The sequence below is a fragment of the Chrysochloris asiatica genome, unplaced genomic scaffold (assembly GCF_000296735.1).
Source record: "Chrysochloris asiatica unplaced genomic scaffold, ChrAsi1.0 scaffold00046, whole genome shotgun sequence".
In the NCBI taxonomy this organism is placed as follows: domain Eukaryota; kingdom Metazoa; phylum Chordata; class Mammalia; order Afrosoricida; family Chrysochloridae; genus Chrysochloris; species Chrysochloris asiatica.
Genome location: NW_006408564.1, coordinates 2,556,238 through 2,577,030, shown reverse-complemented (window position 1 = coordinate 2,577,030; position 20,793 = coordinate 2,556,238). Strand labels below are relative to the sequence as shown.

General features: G+C 41.4%; 1 protein-coding gene across 1 annotated transcript in view; it reads right to left on the bottom strand.

Moving 5' to 3' along the window:
- CACNA2D3 (calcium channel, voltage-dependent, alpha 2/delta subunit 3) overlaps positions 1-20,793 on the bottom strand; it is a 1,461,104-nt gene that overhangs the window by 350,710 nt on the left and 1,089,601 nt on the right. Inside the window, exons 15-16 of the mRNA XM_006862056.1 lie at positions 10,241-10,312; positions 8,177-8,257 (exon numbers count right to left, since the gene is read on the bottom strand). Of these exons, the coding sequence (XP_006862118.1) occupies positions 8,177-8,257; positions 10,241-10,312 (153 nt within the window). The remainder of the gene's footprint in view (positions 1-8,176; positions 8,258-10,240; positions 10,313-20,793) is intronic.

The following is a 20,793-nucleotide window of genomic DNA, read 5'->3' as shown; positions in this document are numbered from 1 at the left end:
AAGGAGGAAGCAGGAAAAATATCAAAGAAATGGAAATTGGCACAGAGCCTACAAAGTTAAGCTAATCACTGCTTCTCCTGTAATGCCGAAGCTGAGCTCATCTCTCCAGCCCAGTGTCCTCTGGTCAGTATCTAGCTGCCCTTGTTCCCTTGTTGCTCTTTCATAACCCAGCTTACTGGACTCTGTCTCTGAACATTTAAGATGTCACAAAAGTAGCCTTTTCTATTTCTACCAGTGCCTCCTAATTACCAAAACTGATGGGGCATTCTCTCTTGATATTTCTGGCTTCATCATCAACCAAGTGCTTCTTCCTCCTTGAGGTTGTCTATTCCCTCAGTTTCCAGACCTCACCGTAGTGGTCTTTCACCTCTTCTTAGGTCCCTAATTGATATGCACACTTTCCCCCAAGGCTCTTATGGGAACCAGAGAAGGGACAACTTAGATTAACACATGTCCATTACTACTTTCACCTTAACATATGAAAATGCAATACTTATTTCCTGCTTCCCCCAACATCCTAGTCTGCTGTAAGTCTCCTCTGCCCCAATGTGCTTCAGAACCACCCAGACATTACTAATCACCAGATTTGTGCTCCAACTTTGGCCGTTTCCTTCAATGGCAGATCCAAATATCCATCTCCACCTCTTCATCTGTTCATGCCTCTAAAACAGACCCAATCCAACACAGGGCTCATCTCTTTTAACCTGACCTTCCACCTCTTCTCTTTCAGTAGTTAGAACTAACCCCCACCTACACTCCAAGGCTGGAGGCCTGTGTATCAGTCTCAGACTCCTTTCTCTTTTCCATCTTCAACCTCTCAATCTAAGTAATCACTTTGCTGTTGTTGTTAAGTACTATTGAGTTGGTTCCAACTCACTGCAAGCCCGTATAGGGTTTTCGAGGAGCAGCTGGTGAACTTGAGCTGCCCACCTTGCGACTCAAATGACCTTGTGCTACAGTGTTTATCCTATAGCACCACACCAGGACTCCCAATTAATCATTGTTGCTGTTGTCATGTACTGTCAAGTCAGTTCCAACTCATAGCAACCCTGTAGAGTAGAGTTTTCAAGGAGCAGGTAGTGAGCTTGAACTGCAGACCTTGTGGTTCAAACTAACTTTGTAGTCCAGCACATTAGCCCACATCACCATACCAAGACTCCAAGTAATCATTAAATCTTGCTAAATCTTCCTAGCTGCTCCTTGGAAACCCTATACAGGGTCGCTATGAGTTGGAACCTACTCAACGGCACGGAAAAACAAACAGCAACCATAAATCTTCTGCCAGCAATTACTCAAATTCAACCGTCTCTCCACCTACCATCTCTATCCTGATTGAATACATTTCCACGAGGATGACTTTTGCTTGCAAGACAGAGTCCATGGGCCTGACCATCCGGCTCCCTAGAGTCTGGTCCTGATCTAAGTCCCCAGTTCGGTCTCTCTCTACTCACAGCCTCTCAGGGTATACAGCAGCAACAGTAACTTACCTGCTGTTTTCTCTTCCACCCAGATCTTTATTCACACATTGCTAACTGCCTAGGACACTCCTCCTTTTCATCCCCCTCTTAGCTAACCTTGGACTTCTGGTATGGTGCCATAGGATCAGCACTGGACTTCGAATCACAAGGTTGGCAGTTCAAACCCACCAACTGCTCCATGGAAACCCTATTCAGGTTCGCTATGAGCCAGAACCAACTCCACAGCTCTTAACAACAATTACTAGTTAACCCTTACCCACCCTCTTGGCTCAACCTCAGGATCATTTCCTATAAAAAGTCTCTCCTGACCTACTTTTTTGCTTCCTTCCTTCTGTGCCATGTGCTTCCATAACCCCTGAGTACAATAACATTACAAACTTCACCCTAGTGCATGAAAATGTTGCACTTACATTCCTGACGCCCTCCCTAGCAAGCTAGTCAGTTCTGTTTCCTTTCTCTGTCTTGTTCTAGACTTCAGGCAGTAACTATGTATGGAAAGAGAGCTCTGGTGTGGTGCTATAGGGTCAGCACTGTGCTGGTAACAACAAAGTTGATAGTTCAAAGCCAGCAGCCACTCTCGGACACTCTATGCATAGTTGTTATGAGTTGAAACCATCACGGCAGCACATACCAATGACAAAGTGTGGAATGAGGCCATTTCACCCACCTGTGATTCCCACAGGCCCTTGTACAATGGCTGGCTAGTGTCAGGTACTCAGCTAAAGTTTATGTGAATTTTAGATATAAATCATTTTACCCAAATAGAGTATAGTCCATCTTTAAAGTTGGAACTAAAGTAAATATTTAAAATGCACCCAAAAGTAGAACGTGATTTGGAATAGTAGTCCCATCCATAATCAGTCCTTCTCAACTCTTTGTCTCTGGAAAAGGCTTCTTAACACTTAAATAGTCTGGCTGAATTCCTCACCAGGAGAATAGACAACAGAATGTTTTGTTGGTTGGTTGGTGGCATACAGAGATAACCCTATACAGGGTTGCTATGCGTGGAAACTGACTTGACGGCATTTAACAACAACAACAACAATGTAGATATAAGACAAGAGACTCTGAATACATCTCAGAAAACATTCTGTGGATGAATCTCTCATAGAGTCAAAAGTGTATACTGTGACAAGGTCCAACATTTCTTTTTGGCCAAAAATCAATATACTGATGAAATCCCTAACTCTTGTTTCATTCGAAATTGCACCAGTTTTCCTGTCCACTCTAAAGTGCAGTCCTGTGGAGTAATAAAGAACAGATCAGACACAAGTTCTTCCAAGACTTGGGGCCTGCCAAAGGGGCCTTCATTCTGAAGCAGCTCTCCTGGAGACCAGGAACCAGAGAGGTCCAACAGCCTGGGGAAAGAACTGCTTCCCTTCCAAGTAGAGAGATTCTGGGCTAATGAAGTGAACCCAATTATAAAATGGCTTGTTATGGTAACAGAAGCTGTGGTGTCTGGAAATTATTGGTGAGGGTGTCTGGAATCCTTAATAAAAATTGCAGGAAGTCTGATTGCTTGTGGGAAAATCTATGAAATGGAGGGAAAAGAATGAATTCTATCTTCTGGGAAATCCCCAAGAGCCAAGAGCTGACTCATCTTTACAAGGTGTTAATCAGGAGAGAAAGGTAAGATCTACACACTGTTCCTGGGAGCGCTCCTCTCTAGGACCACGCATGTCTGTCCAGCCTGGCTTACCTGACTGATGCACACACCTCTTCCTAAGGTTCTTTGTGGGAACCAAAGATGGGGCAACTAAGATTAGCTTCTGCCATACCTGCAACTTTCTGTCATACCTGCATCTGTTGTTCCTAGCCTGACCTTTGGGAAAGCATAAAACAGAGCTGTGTGTGCTCCAAATCCTGATGCTCTGCAGCTAATGTCCCTCTATTCTCTTGTTACACTTTGCTTTCTCCATCTCTTACTAGCTAAGTGACACTGAGAAAGTTATTTTAAGTATCCTCAACCAAAAATGTGGTCAAGAATAGTATACGTGTCATGGGAGCAGGATAAAGACTCAGTGGGAATTACATGTGTAAAGTGCTTTGTGCCACACTGGGCACACAGTAAGATGTTGTTGTTGTTGTTAGCTGCCCTCAAGTTGGCCCCTGACTCATGGTGACCTCACTCACAACAGAATGAAACACTGTCTGCTGCGTATCATCAAGCTCCATGATTCATTGCAGTTTGGACAGTTGTGATCCATAGAGTTTACACTGGCTGATTTTCAGAAGTAGACTACAAGGCTTTTCTTCGAAGTCCATCTTAAGACTGGAAGCTCTACTGAAGCATGTTCAGCCTCACAGTAACACACAAGCCACCAGTGGAATGGAAGCCAGGCTTCACATATGGCAGGTGAGAGTTCTATCACTGAAATACTGCCACTGCCCCCATCAATAATCATTAACTGATGCTATTGTTACACTGACAACTTCTATTACTGTTGTCATCATACTTATTGTTTTTAATGGCACTGAGGTTATAGACATTCAAATCATGACTCTCCCACTTGCAGGCTGTATGACATGGCAAGATGTTGGACTCTCTGTGCCTCAGTTTCTTTGACTGTAAAACAGGATTAGTAATGGTGTCTAACTATTATAATAGTGTCATGAGGTACAATGCTGTCTGTGATAGGATAATATCCATGCACCTACAGGGAAGACCAGTTAATACCACTATTATGCAAATTTACGCACCAATCACTAAACCAGTGAGGATGAAATAGAAGAATTCTGCCAACTTCTTCAATCTGAAATCAATTAAACATGCATTCAAGATGTATTGCTCATTACTGGTGATTGGAATGCAAAGAGGAAGGTCCAGTAGTTGGAAAATATGGCCTTGGTGATAGAAATGATGCTGGACAATGCAAGATAGAATTCTGCAAAACCAATGATTTGTTCATTTCAAATACCTTCTTTAGACAGCATAAGAGACAACTATACACATGGACCTCACCAGATGGAATACACAGAAATTTAATTGACACATCTGCTGAAGAGACAATGGAAAAGCTCCATATCATCAGTGAAAACAAGGCCAGGGACAGACAGTGGAACAGACTATCAATTATGCATATGCAAATTCAAACTGAAGCTGAAGAAAATGAAAACAAGTCCAGGAGAGCCAAACTATTACCTTGAATATATTCCACCTGAATTTAGAGATTATCTGAAGAAGAGATTTGATACATTAAACACTAAAGACCGAAGACCAGAGAGTTGTGGGATGACATCAAGAACATCATACATGAAGAAAGCAAAAAGTCATTGAGAAGACAAGAAAAAAAGAAAAAGTCAAAATGGATGTCAGAAGAGACACTGAAACTTGCTCTCCAGTGTAGAGATGCTAAAGCAAATGGAAGAAATGAGGAGGTCCAAGAGCTGAACAGATTTCAAATATCAGCTTGAGAAGATAAAGCCAAATATTAAAACAAAATGTGCAAAGATCTGGAATCAGAAGACCAAAAAGGTAGAGCACGCTCAGCATTTCTCAAGCTGGGGGAACTAAAGAAAAATTCAAGCCTCAACTTCCGTTATTGAAAGATTCTCTGGGCAAATTATTGAATATGCAGAAAACATCAAGAGAAGATGGCAGGAATACACAGTGTCACTGTACCAAAAGGAAATGGTTCATGTTCAGCCATTTCAATAGGTAGCATATGATCAAGAGCCAATGATACTGAAGGAGGAAGTCCAAAGTGCATTGAAGGAATTGGCAAAGAACAAGGCATCAGGAATTGATGGAATAAAAATTGAAATCTTTCAAGAAAGTGAGGTGGCATAAGAGGCACTCATTCATCTCTGCCAAGAAATTTGGAAGACAACTATCTGGCTGACTGCATGAGATCCATATTTGTGCCCATTCCAAAGAAAGGAGACGCAATGGAATGTGGAAATCATTGGACGCTCTCTTTGCTATCCCATGCAAGTAAAGTTTTACTAAAGGTGATACAGAAATGGCTACAATCATGCATTGACAGAGAACTTCCAGATGTTCAAGCCAGATTCAGGAGAGGCCGTGGACATCATTGCTGATGTCCGATGGATCTTGGCTGAAAGCAGAGAATACCAGAAAGATGTTTACCTATGCTTTATTGACTATGTAAAGGCTTTCGATTGTGTGGATCATGACAAGCTATGCACAACTTTGTGAAGTATGAGTATTCCGGAACACTTAATTGTGCTCACGAGGAATCTGTACCTGGACCAACAGGCAGTTGTTCAAACAGAACATGGGAACACTGAATAGTTTAAAATTAAGACAGGTGTGCGACAAGGTTGTATTCTTTCACCGTACATATTCAATCTGTATGCAGAGCAAATAATCCAAGAAGCTGGGTTCTTTGAAGAAAAACGAGGCATCAGGATCGGAGGAGGACTCATTAACAACCTGTGGTATGCTGATGATACAACCTTGCTTGCTGAAAGTGAAGAGGACTTAAAACACTTTCTGATGAAGATCAAAGAGCACAGCCTTTGATATGGGTTGCATCTCAATGTCAAGAAAACAAAAATCCTCACCACTGGACCAATAAACAACATTCTTATCAAACAAGAAATGATTGCAGTTGTCAAGGACTTAATTTTTCTTGGATCAACTATCAACACTCACGGAAACAGCATTCAAGAAATCAAATGACATATTGCATTAGGCTAATCTGCTTTACAAGACTTTTTTTTAAGTGTTGAAGAGCAAAGATGTCAGCTTGAGGACTAAGGTGCACCTGACCCAAGCCATGGTATTTTCAATAACCTCACATGCACACAAAAGGTGGACACTGAATAAGGAAGACCATAGAAGAAGTGATGCCTTTGAGTTATGGCGGTGGAGGAGAATATTGAAAGTGCCATGGGCTGCCAAAAGAACTAACAGATCCATTTTGTAAGAAGTGCAGCCAAAGTGCTCCTTAGAGGGCAGGATGGCCAAACTTCGTCTCTCATACTTTGCACATATTGTCAGGAGGGACCAGTCGCTGGAGAAGGACATCGTGTTTGGTAAGATGGACGGTCAGAGAAAAAGAGGAAGACTCCCAATGAGATTGATTGGCCAAGTGGCAGCATCGATGGACTCAAGCATGGCAATAGTAGTGAGGTTGGCCCAGGATCGGGCAGTGTTTCATTCTGCTGTGCATAAGTTCGGTATGGGTCAGTACCGACTCAATGGCACCTAACAACAACAACAACAACCTATTATTAAGTGGAATGATGCCATAAAGACCTTAGTAGATGGCCTGGGAGAGGAAATTAACCCACAGTGGAATCATCACCAATTCCATACTGATGGACTGAATGGGCATATTAAATAGTCCTCTGTGTTTGCGTTTCTATATATTCTCCTGTGAAATAAGGAGCTTCAGTGTTATTCGGAGACATTCTCTCAGCTTATTATCTTCTATGGTCCATCTATAAACCTAAAGATGGTAGGCCCTTCCTTAAGCATTGAACCAACGCATCAGAACACCTAGATCGGGAATTTCAGTGAAAGTAAAGTTCTCTATCTTTTGTTGTTGCTAAGTACTATCAAGTTGGTTCCAACTCATAGTGATCCTGGATAAGGTTTCTGAAGATTGACTGGTGGGCTTGAACCACCAACTCTGTGGTTAGCACTCCAGGGCTTCTCCTATAGTGCCGCACCAGAACCCATATATCTGTGTCATTAGGAGCCATACAGCCTTTTCCTAAACCTACCCTTGGTTTTCAATCTCTAGCAGCCTACAGTTTCCAGCATTTGTTATGTAGGTTTAGATGAAGTAGGTTTCCCTTCTTGCCTCTGTCAACTTTGTTCCAATTTTAGAAACCTTGGTGGGTTAAGTAGCAGTAAGATTTTAGATAGCCCTCAGATTGGGGTGATTTGAGAGATTGACTTAGAAGACCATCAAAGGTTTTTAGTTGTGTAGACATGCATAGACTTATAATGACTTCAGTTGTTAAGTTCCCAGTTTCAACTCATAACAACCCTATATAGGGTTTCTAAGGGGTGGCTGGTGGGTTTGAACCTGCCCTGTGGTCAAACTGGCCTTGCAGTCCAGCACATTATATTGTAGTGCCACACCAGGACTTAAGTAGACTCACAAAACCCAACAGGCCCCCAAATCCTACTCACATCTGCCCAGTTACTATTCTATTATTACTACTACTACTACTACTACCCTAGAATGAGACTAGAGGAATCTCTTTACTTCTTGTTCGCTCAATCAGTGTGGAAGCAAACTGAGTTGAATAGCATCCCTCCCTCCAAAGGTCATATCTATTCAGAACCTGGGAATATGGCCATATTTGGAAATAGGGTCCTTGCAGATATAAGCAAATGAACATGAGCTCATGCTGGGTTCAAGTGGGCTCTCAGTCCTATGACTGTTGTCCTTATAAGAAGAGGGAAATGTGGACAGACATAGAGGATACACATAAGGAAGAAGGCTATGTGAAGATAAAGACAGAGATGGAAGCAACGCTTGCACAAGGAACACAAAGGAGAAAGGCATGGATCAGATTCTCATTCAGAGTCTCCAGAAGGGACCAATAACGGTGCACCTTGATTTCCAACTCTGGCCCCCTGAATTGTCAGAGAAAGAATTCCTGTTGCTTTAAGCTGCTCACTTTGTGATAACTTGTTAAGAGAGTAGGAAACCAATGCAATAGGTTATGATATAATCTAGGACATTTTGTGCGTTGATTATAACGTGATACATTACCTTGTATTTCGGGATGGTTTTCAGAAGTTCTTTCACTGGCACATCTGTGCCAACCACACCAAGAAGAATGCCTTTTGATCTCTATTGAAAAGAAGCAGGAAACAAAAGGAACAGTAAGTTAACTTGGTAGAAGAGATAGAACCTTGTGAGATGCCACATACCAAAGACCTTCTAGTGCCTTCCACCTCCTCAGACACTGAGGTTTAACCCAGGTCTCCAAGAGGGGCCATCTTCTACATTCCAACTTCCACCCAAAATATTATTAATCAAGAATATTTGCTTCTCAGGCCAGACATTAACCACTGCAATCCCCAACACACACTTTTACAAAGATGCCCTATTACCATTCTTCTTCTCTCCCCTGAAAATAAAAAACTGACATGAAAAAGCACAAAAGTTTCAGTAGCTAAGGACTGTAAGCATTAATCAGTTTCTCTTATGAAACCTTTCTATAGGAAATACTTAGGATGTTAACTGTTTTCTCAATTTACACTGCCATCTGGTGCTGAAGAGAGAGACTAAATACCCCGAGAGAAATCAAGTAAACCTGAAAATCTTAACAGTGAGTTGGAACCAAGGAGTAAAGCAAAGGAATAGTCCTCTGGGGTCCCAGTTTCCAAGACAGGTCAACAGTGTGATGAACTGACACTTTCTGGTTTCAGAAGGCCACTGGGAAGAAGAACGAAATTAAGACAGTCCATTGCTTTCTTTCAGGCTTGTAAAGGGGTGACTATTGTTGTTGCTAAGTATCGTTGAGTCGGTTCCAACCCATGGAGACCCTGTATAGGGTTTCCAAGGAGCAGTTGGTGAGTTTGACCACCAACCTTGCAATTCAAACTGACCTTGCAGTTAAGCACTTATCCACATCACCACTGTCCTCTAAAATTCATGTACACATGGGCCTGCAGATTATACCCTTATTTGAAAACAGGTATCTGACAATGTAATTAGCTAAAGATTTTGAGATGAAAACATCCTGACTTTAGAATGGACATCCAGTGGCTGGTGTCCTTGGGACAAGAGGAGACACACCAAGACAAACACATAAAGAAGACCACGTAAAGATGGAGACAGAGACTGGAGTGATGTTGTCTCAAGCAAAGAATGCCCAGGGCTACCAAAAGCTAGGAAATGAAATGAATGATTCGCCCCTAGGACCTTCAGAGGGAGGATGGCCCAGCTGACACGTAGGTTTTAGACTTCTGACCTAAAGCACTGGGACAGCAGACATTTCTGTGCTTTTAAGTCGCCAGCTTGTGCTGGTCACTATAAAGCAGGACAGGTCTTCCCAGTATGGACACTTTCTCAGGTGTGTCCTTTTGTAGTCATTTAACACTATAGTTTTGGAAAGGTGCTGAAGGTGCTTCACTCTCAATGGGATGCCTGGTATCTATTAGATTTTGGAGTCTGTGTGTGGTGCTGTAGAGTAAACACGGGACTGCTAACCACAAGACAGGCAGTCCAAACCTATCAGCTATTCTTCAGAAACCATAGACTGGTGGCTTTGAGTTGGAAACTACTCCACAGCACTTAACAACATAGGAACAGCACATCTGATTTTAGCTAAGCACTCAGCGGACCCAGCTGACACCTGAAAGTTCAGATATTCGAACTGCTCTGTGGGAGAAAAGGCATGGCAATCTACTCCTGTAAGGGCTGTGGCCTAGGAAGCCCTCTGGGGCAGTTCTACCCTGTCCTACGGGGGCACTGTGAGTTGGGATCAATTCTACTGCACACCATGACGACTTATTTGATTTAATGAGTCTATCATTAGGAAGAAACAATTGGGGGAAATTTTTGGTAAACCCTGGAGTTCTGTTGTGGCATTGTAGGATAAGTATTGGGCTGCTAACTGCAAGGCTGGCAGATCAAACCTACCAGCTGTACCTTGGAAACACTATACAGGTTCATTATGAATTAGAACCTACTTGCAGACACATAACAATAACAACAATCCTTCAAAAATAAAAATAAACATGTTCTAAGGGTGCCGCCAGAGTTTGAGTCAGAAGGGAGAAAACAGCCCTTCTAGCATCAAGGAAGGGGCATGGTCACTATACTCACGGTTTCGTTTTGCTTACTAAACACAGGCATGGCCACTGTGGTCATCAGGACGAGGCCCTGATCGTCAGCAAGCTGGGTGAAGAGAGAAAAGCTGGTTATCTTGAGCAATTTGGTTACTGATGGTGTGGAGGACGTCTTTGCTAAGCAGCAGCTGTGGAGACAGGTTAAGTCTTTAGCCCAGGGCGGGAGCACAACATTTGCAATGAGTTTTATTTTTTATTACTACAGAGTGATTTTACACACTTACTTCCCAGACATCTATGTTCATTCTAAGCAATAGGAATGTTTGTTCTTGATCTGAAAATTGAGGATCAGTTAGTAGGAATTTAAGGGGGCTTGGGAGCTTCCCCTGCTGGAAAAGATAGAACCACCCCAGCTACATGGCACATGTTGCACTGTGCACCCACTCTGAATAATATCACAGGCATTTTACACACAGTGTTGGGGATACTCAGGGAACCCCTGTGCAAAAAGAAATGAGAAGAAGAGTCCTGGAATGCAGTGGAGTTTGGTCTATGAGGAAGCTGTGTGTGATTCTCAGCTTTGCATCTTTCCTAACTGTATGACCTATAGGCTCCATTTCCTTGTAACATTAACTATTCCCAGCATTGTTGCTGTAAAGATTACATGTGAAACTTCCCAGCATGGTATCTCACATATGGAAGTGCTCTAGGATGCTGGTTTCCCTTCTCTGCCTTCAAGGTTACATGGTCAGTGAGTAGCAGAGCCCAAAGGCAGGTTTTGGAGTCTGAGTCAAGGCCTGGAACACTGCCAATAAGTACCCAAATAGGCCTGGTAAGTAAGCTGGAAGAAGGATGCTTGGTGGTTTCATGGTCCCTTCGAGTGTCAAGTGAAGCAATCATTGAACTAGAATCCAGTCTTTCATTCTAACTAAGAGGTTTTCTGATGCATGAGCACTCTGCTCCATAGCTTTAGTTCCACAAAACCATCAGATGCTGCTCCCTCAATCTTCTCAGCAACTGGTCTTATAGAGAGAAGATCCCAATATCTCAGTGTGTGAACCTCCTAGAAATTGGGCTGGCCTGTTGGATAAAGACAACTAAACTTGTACCACCTTCTACTAACCCAGTTCTTTCATTCTGTTGTACATGGGGTCACCATAGGATAGAGCTGACATTTCACTTCTATATCAAAAGTATTTTTCATTCCCTCATGACTTGGTAAACAAAAACAAGGCTTTCATGGTCCCTAAACGACTGGGAAGCCATAGTAGTCACATGATTACTGGTAGCACTCTTTGCCATATATTAATAGTCATATATTAATAGCTAAATAGTACTAGCTATATGATGAAGTTGACATTTACTGGTGTCAAAAACAAGGTCAACCAACATATAACAGAGTATGGAAACGTTGTTCCAATATCTTATGAAAAATAATTAAAGTATGTAATAGCCACCAGGTTGCTAACCTCAAGGTCGGCAGTTTGAAGCTACCAGCGGTTCTGCGGGAGAAAGATGAGGCGTTCTGCTCCCATAAAGATTTACAGCCTCGGAAACCCTGTGCAGGTCACTATGAGTCGGAACCGACTCCACAGTACTTATCAACAACAACATAGCCACCATGTTATTTTCAAAAGCAGAACCAACTCATGGTAAACATCTCTCTCAGAATGAAAAGTCTTCCCCTATTCAGACTCGTTGATTAATTCTTAATGCGATAAAGAAAACTGGTTTAAACTGATCCATAATCCTGGTCAACTTTTAATTTGCAACTCAAATGAAAATTTCAAGCAATGCCAACATGTATCATGGATGAAATAAAGACATAACACTCACAATAATTAAAAATGAATCTTTTTTTTTCCCCCAGCAACCAGTAAAAATCAGTTATAAAACATTCACAACTGTTCTGGCACAAACATCGTGGGATACTAACTTCCAAACAGTTTGCCAGAATATAGCATCAGCTTCAATTAGGGACTAATCCCAAATATAACTAATGTAACATGACTCAAAAACAAAAACTCAGTAACAGTAAATCCTATAAAAGCCATAACCTGTGTAAGGCAGAAAACTCTCAGAGAAGGAAGATTCACAAATATTTTCTATTAAAACAAATGATAGAGAAGTACTAAGGCTGCACCCTGTCAAAGGGAGAAAACTTGCCATAGCTGGAAAAACAATGTCGTTCCCTTGGGTTCGGCTTTCACAGGTTTTAACAATTGCATTTTCCCTTAAGCCAGTCATCTGTAACCAACCCCAGGTACAAAAGGCAACACAGTGAGCTTAGTCTGACCCCATTCACACATGATGCTATGATCTCAAGTACTCATCTCTGGGAGGGGCGGGAGGTTGTTCTGGCCCATATTTGGGCAGTATTTGGGATTGGTTCGAGCCCTAACCATTAAGCTCTCCAATGTCTACCAGCACATCAGTATGGCCATGAAAACTGACTGGAGCCCAGAAATACTGCCTGCACAACATTAAGCTGATCTTTGGCACCTTGCACCCACCAGCTCCATCATCCCTGGTCTCCACAGGTCTGTGCTCTGTGGACTTTAAACATTTCATAGAGAAGGAACATCAATTTGAAAGTTCATTTGCACTGTAAGCACTTTATGATCAAAAGGCATTCTGTTACGTCTGCCATAGGAAATAGCAGTGAGTGGCAAAAATTTCATTTCCAGACCACCAAGCAGAAATCATGCAGCCCACCATGGCCAGGAACCCTGTATCCCTACACACCAGGGGGTCCCTACTTTTCTGTGCCCCCCCCAACCTGTAGTGGCTATTGAGGCAAGAGATCCTGCTTATGATTCATGCACGTGGCTTCCAAGAAAAACGCAGACAGAGAGTCAACATTCATTTTCCAAAGGCTAGGGAAGGGAGGGGGACACGATGGTCCATCTGGGCAAAATCCCATTAACTTAAGACCAAGTGGGAATCCTAAACTGAACTGCCATTTACTTATACTTGGCCAGGCTTTGAACAGACCCTCGAATAGCTTGGTTGTGGTGCTCTGTTGTATAAAACTTGTATATTATTCCATATCCTTCATTTCCTAAGCTACATAATGGGGACTGTTCTGGTATCAAAGGAAATGATGAATAATAATACTTAACATCTGGTTTATAAAGCACAAACTTACTCAACAGATTGACTGCTTCCTGTCAGCTCCCCAAGTTAATCATGCATGTGGGTTCATATGAATATGCATTTGGATTTGTGTTTGACTTTATGAGCCACACCAACCCTTGACTACTAATGCTTGATTAGTTCCCCGCTGATGGCGCTAGTGAGCAATGTGCCTAGCCCACAGATGTGACCCCAGATAGGATGACACCACCTTATTTGGAGGTCTAGGAAATTTGCTGCAGGTCTACTTATTTATTCTCTTATCCATTGAATCCCTTAAATTCCATAACATGTGCTGGGAAGACAACTTGAAATAAGTTGTGAATCTTAACTCCAAGAACTCCAAGTCCATCTGAGGAGACACAACATCTAATGTGGCAGATGGAGAAAAGTTAGACGGGGCTTGCACACTGACTCTCGTTAAGGGGAATGGGTAGCTACGGTTTTTCAGAAGTAACCTGAACTCATCTAGAAATGTTTGGCCCAGATTGTTTTCTGCAAGGATTTATTAGTTTAAGAACGTTTTTCCTGGAAGCCTGGTCACCAACAGCAATAACAAGCTTCCTTTTCTTTCATTTCAGTTGCTTTATACTTAAAAATATGTACGTACTAATGCAGGGCAAGGTTTTTGTTTGTGTTTTAATAAGCTAGCATCTTTCCTTCTGAAAATATCACCCTCTTTCTTAAAGGAATTACTGTTCACCTCACTGCCTCTAACAGCATATTGTCTTGAAGTCTAGGCTACTCTTCCTACCCAGGCTGAGCCCCCACCTGGCTGAACCAGACAGAGTGCTTCACCCCGCACCCCCTGCCAGACCACACAGATGGGTCCATTAATTAGGCTCTGACTCAAGCAAGGCTACCTGGGATTTTTATTTCCTTCTTTCTTTTTTCCTCTCTGGAACTTACAGGAAAAATTATCTTACTCTCCTTTGTGATGGTTTAAAAAAATGTACACGTAACAGCCATGTCCCCTCATCACGCAGAAGTGACAAAGAAAATAAAGCCAACTCACCAGGAGGAAGAGATATGCACATGAAGTGTACACATGTGTGTGAACACGCTCCCACACACATGCACACAACACAGTAGTCAGGGAACCAGTTCGAGGAAGTCTTTATTCCTAAGATCACCATCAATTATGTCTTGAGTCATAAACTTTGATTTTTATCCCAAATAAGTTTTTCCTTTTTGCTCAAAAGAGCATGAACTAGAATTCTGAATCTTACAACAACAGAGTCACAGGATAAAATCTTGGTAGAGGGCCAGGTAATTGTACTTATATCACTGAGGCAGTCCCACAGACCAGGTGTAACCCACACAGACAGGAACATTGTGAGGACCAAAAAGGTAGAAGGGAAAAAGTCCCAGAAATTCCTCTCACAAAGGAGGATATGTAGACGCCGCCAGAACACCCCAATACCAAATGGCATTGATATTGGGCACTCTGTGGGTGTCTACATTACCATCTTTATGATGATGTAAGACATCCCTGCAGTAGAATTTGACAGCAAACCTCCATAAAACTTCATAGTAGTTTGAATGCTTTGGAGTAAAAGAGCCTAGATGAGAACTCACAGAGCCCCAGTTTTGGATTGGGCTAGAGGTAGAAAGAGCCCACAGGCAGGGTGAGGAGCATTGATGCTCAGTAGGGCCCTCTGATTTGGGACCAGCTGTGGCTGTCGTACTGCCAGGGAAGCCTTCACGTCTGAAAGACATCTACCTTTCTTGCCTCCTTTCTGTCTCCTTTCAGAGGAAAACTGTCAGGGTTGGCAACAAGGCCATCTGCTTCTTCTGCATCTAGAGATCACTGGGCATGCATGCAAATGCCCTGAGAATGGACATGAGCTGGACACATGGCCCCCAGAAGGCGACTGAGTGAGTCCACACGAGGACTGCTTAGGAGTTTTCAGCTGAGTCTCTTGTCTGGTCTGCTCAGCCCTGGAGGCTTGGGCTCAAAAGGAAGGTTGTGTGCAAAAGGGGAGCTCAGCTTTGGAAGAGCAATGACTCTAAGCCAAGAAAAGGCTAAGTCACTAACTCTGCTCAAATGTCATACATCTTTTATATTTTGTTGCTCATAAGTTTGTTTTTCTTTTCTTATAAAATTTCATCAGTAAATGAAGTTCACAAATAGAGTGATTATGTAAATGTGTCATCCATATAACACATATATATTTTATATAGAATCTGTGTATACAGTTTGTGAGTACATGGTCAACACCTGGGAACAATACCAACTTGCATTCCTTGAAAAGACACAGCCACCATCTAGTGGCAGGAAGTGTGAATTGCAGGCACAAGGCCCCAGGCGATTAAAAAGCTCTTGTCTAAATGTATTTAAATGGTAAGCAAAGTTACTTAATTATCTATCCAGTTGAAGTAGACAGCTGTATCAACTCAGATCTTCCAACAGTCTCTGTCTTGACAGGAAAAAGGTAGAAATACACAGCTATGTACATCCTTAAACATCAGAAGAAACAACTTGACATGAGAATATTTGATTCTTTAAGATAAGCAGGATTTGGTAATGTGCTGGAAGTGCAGAGAAAGGGAGGTTTTTTTCTCATCTACTTTCTCAAAAACAGTTGATCAGAAGAAAAGCCAACACCTGCCAACCCTTGAATTCTCCAGAAGCCATTTACATGGTGAAGACCAACAAAAACAAGGTAGGTAGAGAAAAACAGCACCCATATTCCTCCAGTTTTCACAATTGTCAGTGAGGGGAGAGCAGAATAGAAAGTCATAAAATAATACTATGCACATTACTCGGTAAGAGTACTAGGAAGAAAAGAGTGGAAAGGAAGGTCTGGAATAGGGTTATGGGCAGACTAGTGGCTATGTGGAGACCCTCCACTTAGAAATTCCTGGACCTTTCCCTTCTACTTGTTGAATGAAAAAGTCCTCTGAATACCTACCTATGTCATTGCCCCCCTACTTGAACACCCACAAAAACAAAACAAAACACAGAAACACATTCCACCTTCTTCCATCATCACTTCTCATTCACAACGTTGTTGCTAAGGCATCTAGTTGGTTCCAATTCACAGCGACCCTGTACACGGTTTTTGAGGAGCGGCCGGTAAGCCTGAATCGCTGACCCTGCAGTTCTAACTATAAGTGATCTTGCAGTCCACCGTATTAACCCACAGAGCCATACCAGCACTCCCTCTATCCTCAATACTGGATAGAAAGATCAGGAAAAGAATCCCGTAGAATCCATACACGATGTTGTACTTGGACTGAGCACTTGCAGAAAGATGTTTTCTCTGGAAACACACCCCCTAGTGGACACACATGTATTTTTCAGAGAGAGAGCACAGGCAAAAACTCAAGGTACATCTTATGCTTAAAATGCATGCACACCACCACTACTTGGCTACTTGGCTAATGTTAAGATTATCTAAGGATGTAAATTTTACTTTCATATTCTTTAGATTTTCACTATTGTTATTGAAAATTATGAAATACACTGACAATTATGATGGTGAGCGTTTTTATACACTTATGTTTACATGAGGGTCTTTATACACATAGGTTGCTAGGGTCAAGTCAGTTCTAACTTACAGCAACCCTGCATAGGGTTTCTGAGGAGCGGCTCGTGTGTCTGAACTGCCAACCTTGCAGTCTAGTGCTTATCCTATAGAGCCACACCAGGACACACATTGTTGTCAACTGCTGTCACATCATTTCTGACTCACAGCAACCCTATATAGGGTTTCTGAGGAGCGAATGGTGAGTTTGAACCACCAACCTGGCAGGCCAACATATTAGCATGCAGCACCACACCAGGACACATATACACATTTAAAAACTCATTTATTCACAAATCTAAGAAGACATCTGGAAATGAGAAGGAAAAGAAAGACTAGCTTGTTTCAATGATGGAACCCAAAGACTTGTAAGTCATCATTGGTATTATAAATGTGCATCTTTCTTTGGTTAACTCTAAAAGTAATTCTTCTAGAATTTTTCTCACATTTTTTGTCCAAGTGCAGAAGCAGCTAAAACATAAGGCCCTAAATCTTGATGTATATATCATGTATATATCTCAAATAATAGGAAAAAATGAAGCAAGTTAGAGAAGGATACACATAGCATGAAACCATTTCTGTAAAAATTCAAACACAAAAATTAGTTTGAGAACTAAGGTGTACCTGATCCAAGCCATGGTATTTTCAATAACTTTATATGCATGTGAAAGTTGGACAATGAATAAGGAAGACAGTAGAAGAATTGATGCATTTGACTTATGGTGTTGGAGGAGAATATTGAAAGTGCCATGGGCTGCCAGAAGGACCAATAGATCCTTTTTGGAAGAAGTGCAGCCAGAGTGCTCCTTGGAGGCCAAGATGATCAATCCTTGGAGGCCAAGATGATCAAACTTCGTCTCTCATACTTCAAACATATTATCATGAGTGACCAGTCCCTGGAGAGGGACATTATGCATGGTCAGCAAAAAAGAGGGAGACTGTCAGTGAGATGGAATGGCCAGTGGCATCAGCAATGGGCTCAAGACTAGCAGCAATTATGAGTATGGCACAGGACGAGTGGCATTTTGTTCTGTTGTACATAGGGTTGCAAACCAGTTGACAGAACATAACATATTGTTTATAGATGCATACGTAGATAGGTAGCATGTAAATGTCTAGCTATTGGTTCCCTTCAGGAAACAAACAGCACACTGAAAGGGGTGATCTGACAGGAGTTTGACAAAGGGGTTATTTAGCAAGGTGTGGGCAGGATGCAGGGCACCCCCAAAGAGGTAGTGTAGTGCCTGGGTGCTAGTCATAATGGGAACTTATTACTGCTCCTACACATGAGCACAGAAGAGGAAGAAGTGGTTTCTGGGATCCAAGACAGAGATACTCTGTATCTAGAGTCATCTAAAGGGAGCTGTGACCCCGTCTTTAAGGTTACAGTCAGCTCATGGCAACCCCATTACTAGCTGCAATGCTTCTTTTTACTAAAAAAAAAAAGACCTACATTATTATGTTAAAATATTTGCATTTCTTAAGTCTGGGTGGGGGTTACATCTGTGTATTATTCACCTCTTTAAATATACTTGATATTTTTAATAGTAAGAACGTCACCATTAATTCCCACCTACAGAAAGCATTTTATAAATAAAACCACCCAATAGCATATGCTTGCAAAGAAGATTAATTCCTAAAAATAAACCAAAAAAACTTATTTTAAAAATCCCCTTTGTCATGAAGATCAAAACCATTTTTAAACCACGGTAACACTTTGCATGAAAAATATTATCAGAATACAACTTTAATCTTCAGTATTAAATTTATTTAATGAGTTATATGTCTATATTTAGGATTTTAGATGTTCTATTTATAGCATTAGACTCAGAAAAGGCAGGCGGTATCTTGAACTGAAAAGCTGGATCTTTCAAAGTAAGCAGTATGAATTGCCTATCTTTTATGACATTATTCAGATGAAGTGCTGCCCTTTAGGAATTTAGGCAAATTAAGAACACCAACCATTGTTTAGATTACCATTATGCCATTGGTATTTTTCAAGATTTTTGCAGATGCTGAATCCTAAGGAATGAAAGGCACTAACCAAGTAGCAGTAGAAAATAAGAATATAAAACAATAAAAATAACATCCATGTAACATTTCCCCTTGCTTTTTAGACTCAAAAGTCTTGGGGAAGCAGATTCATTCAATCCCTGAGAAATCTGAACACATTATATTTTGCTTTTAGTTACCTTCTTACTAAATCATTACTATCTGCATCTGGGATTGGGGCATGAAGAATGCTTTTGAGATTTTACTGTATTTTAAGTTGTATAAATATGAAAGTAAGCATATTACCCTCTTTGAACTTTAACTCCATCTAGTATAAACTAAACATTTGGATTGGTTTATTCTTCCTTAATTTTTTTTTTTTTTAACAATCTGAAGAAAATGTGGATGACAATGTGACATGACCTTGGAACATTTGTATGAGAATTTAAAAACAGCTTTTTAATTTATAAAGTAAAATTACTGAGTAACTATTTTTTTAGCGTTTCTAAAATATATCAGTAAGTAGGGAATATGTTTTATGAGTAAATACCTAGGCAGAGGGAGCTGACTGTATTTGACCAGGAATCTATAGAAGATGAGGCTTCAAAAAGTTTATGGGAAAATGGAATGAAAAGAAAAGAAATTTTCACATGAACCTTTTGAAGCCACTTTGTATCAATAAAACTATAGACAAGATAATATTATATTTACTGAATATACCTGTAAACCATCTTGTTTGGGGGGTATGTCATGTCTATCCGGTGGTTCAAGCTCACCAGTTGCTCCTCAGAAACCCTACACAGGGTGCTTTGAGTTGGAACAGACTCGACGGCACTTAACAACAACAACAATCATGTCTAATACCCAGTAACAATGACAACGAGAATTATCAGGAGGCATTGGATCTTATCAAATACTTATGATGAATCTTGACACATTACTGACCCCACACCATGGTTGAACATCCACATTTTCACAAATGTGGTTCAGATACCTCCCAAATAGATGCTGACTGTCAGAGCTTCAGGCCCTGGGACAAAATCTTCCCTTCCTTTAAAGACCCCCTGAAATGCTGTTTCCTCCATAAAACCTTCCCTCACTAAGTGGAAATGGGAACCAGATGTTCTCAAACTTTACTACAAAGATAATCATATTTATTTTACAACCGAAGATACCATCTAGGACCAAATTTGCACAAACTGTTAATACAGCAAAGTTACCGAACACTGTGGTGAGATGGGACGCTGGGAATGCCGTGGACCTGGTGAACCTCCAGGGCAGAAGCTATGAGGAGTCCTCTTTCTATCAATACTAGTTAGCGTACAGCCTAGTGTACAAAGTGTTCAACAAATGGTCCTTGGAGGAATTTATTCTAACCAGCCCTTTTATTTACCTTATCAATGAGGTCCAGACAGTAAAGAGAGTAACAGAGAACTGGTATCAGAATTCGGATAAGACCCTGGGCTAGTGCTCTCTCTTATATTTGCTTATGGCTTCTTTACACATCTTTGGGTCTTGCACCTATACCAACATGGCTAGACTTAGACTATAGGATGTTATGAGAAGGTAGTGATTACATGTGACTGTTGATAAGACTGATGGTTTCTTTATGGTGTCCCGGTGATAATACAACAGAAAAAGAAAAGAACTTTATTATTATTATTTTAACCAGTTGAGTACTGTGACTTTCTTGGAAAGCAGCATTTTCATTTACCCAGTCTTCTTTTTTCTATCCATCCATCCATCTATCCATCCATCCATCCACCCACCCATCCATTCATCCATCCACCCATCCATCCATTCACTCATCTATCCATCCATCCATCCACCCAATCACCAATCTATCCATCCATGCACCCATCTTATCCATTCACCCATCCACCCATCTATCCATTCACCCACCCACCCATCCATCCATCCATCTATCCATCCA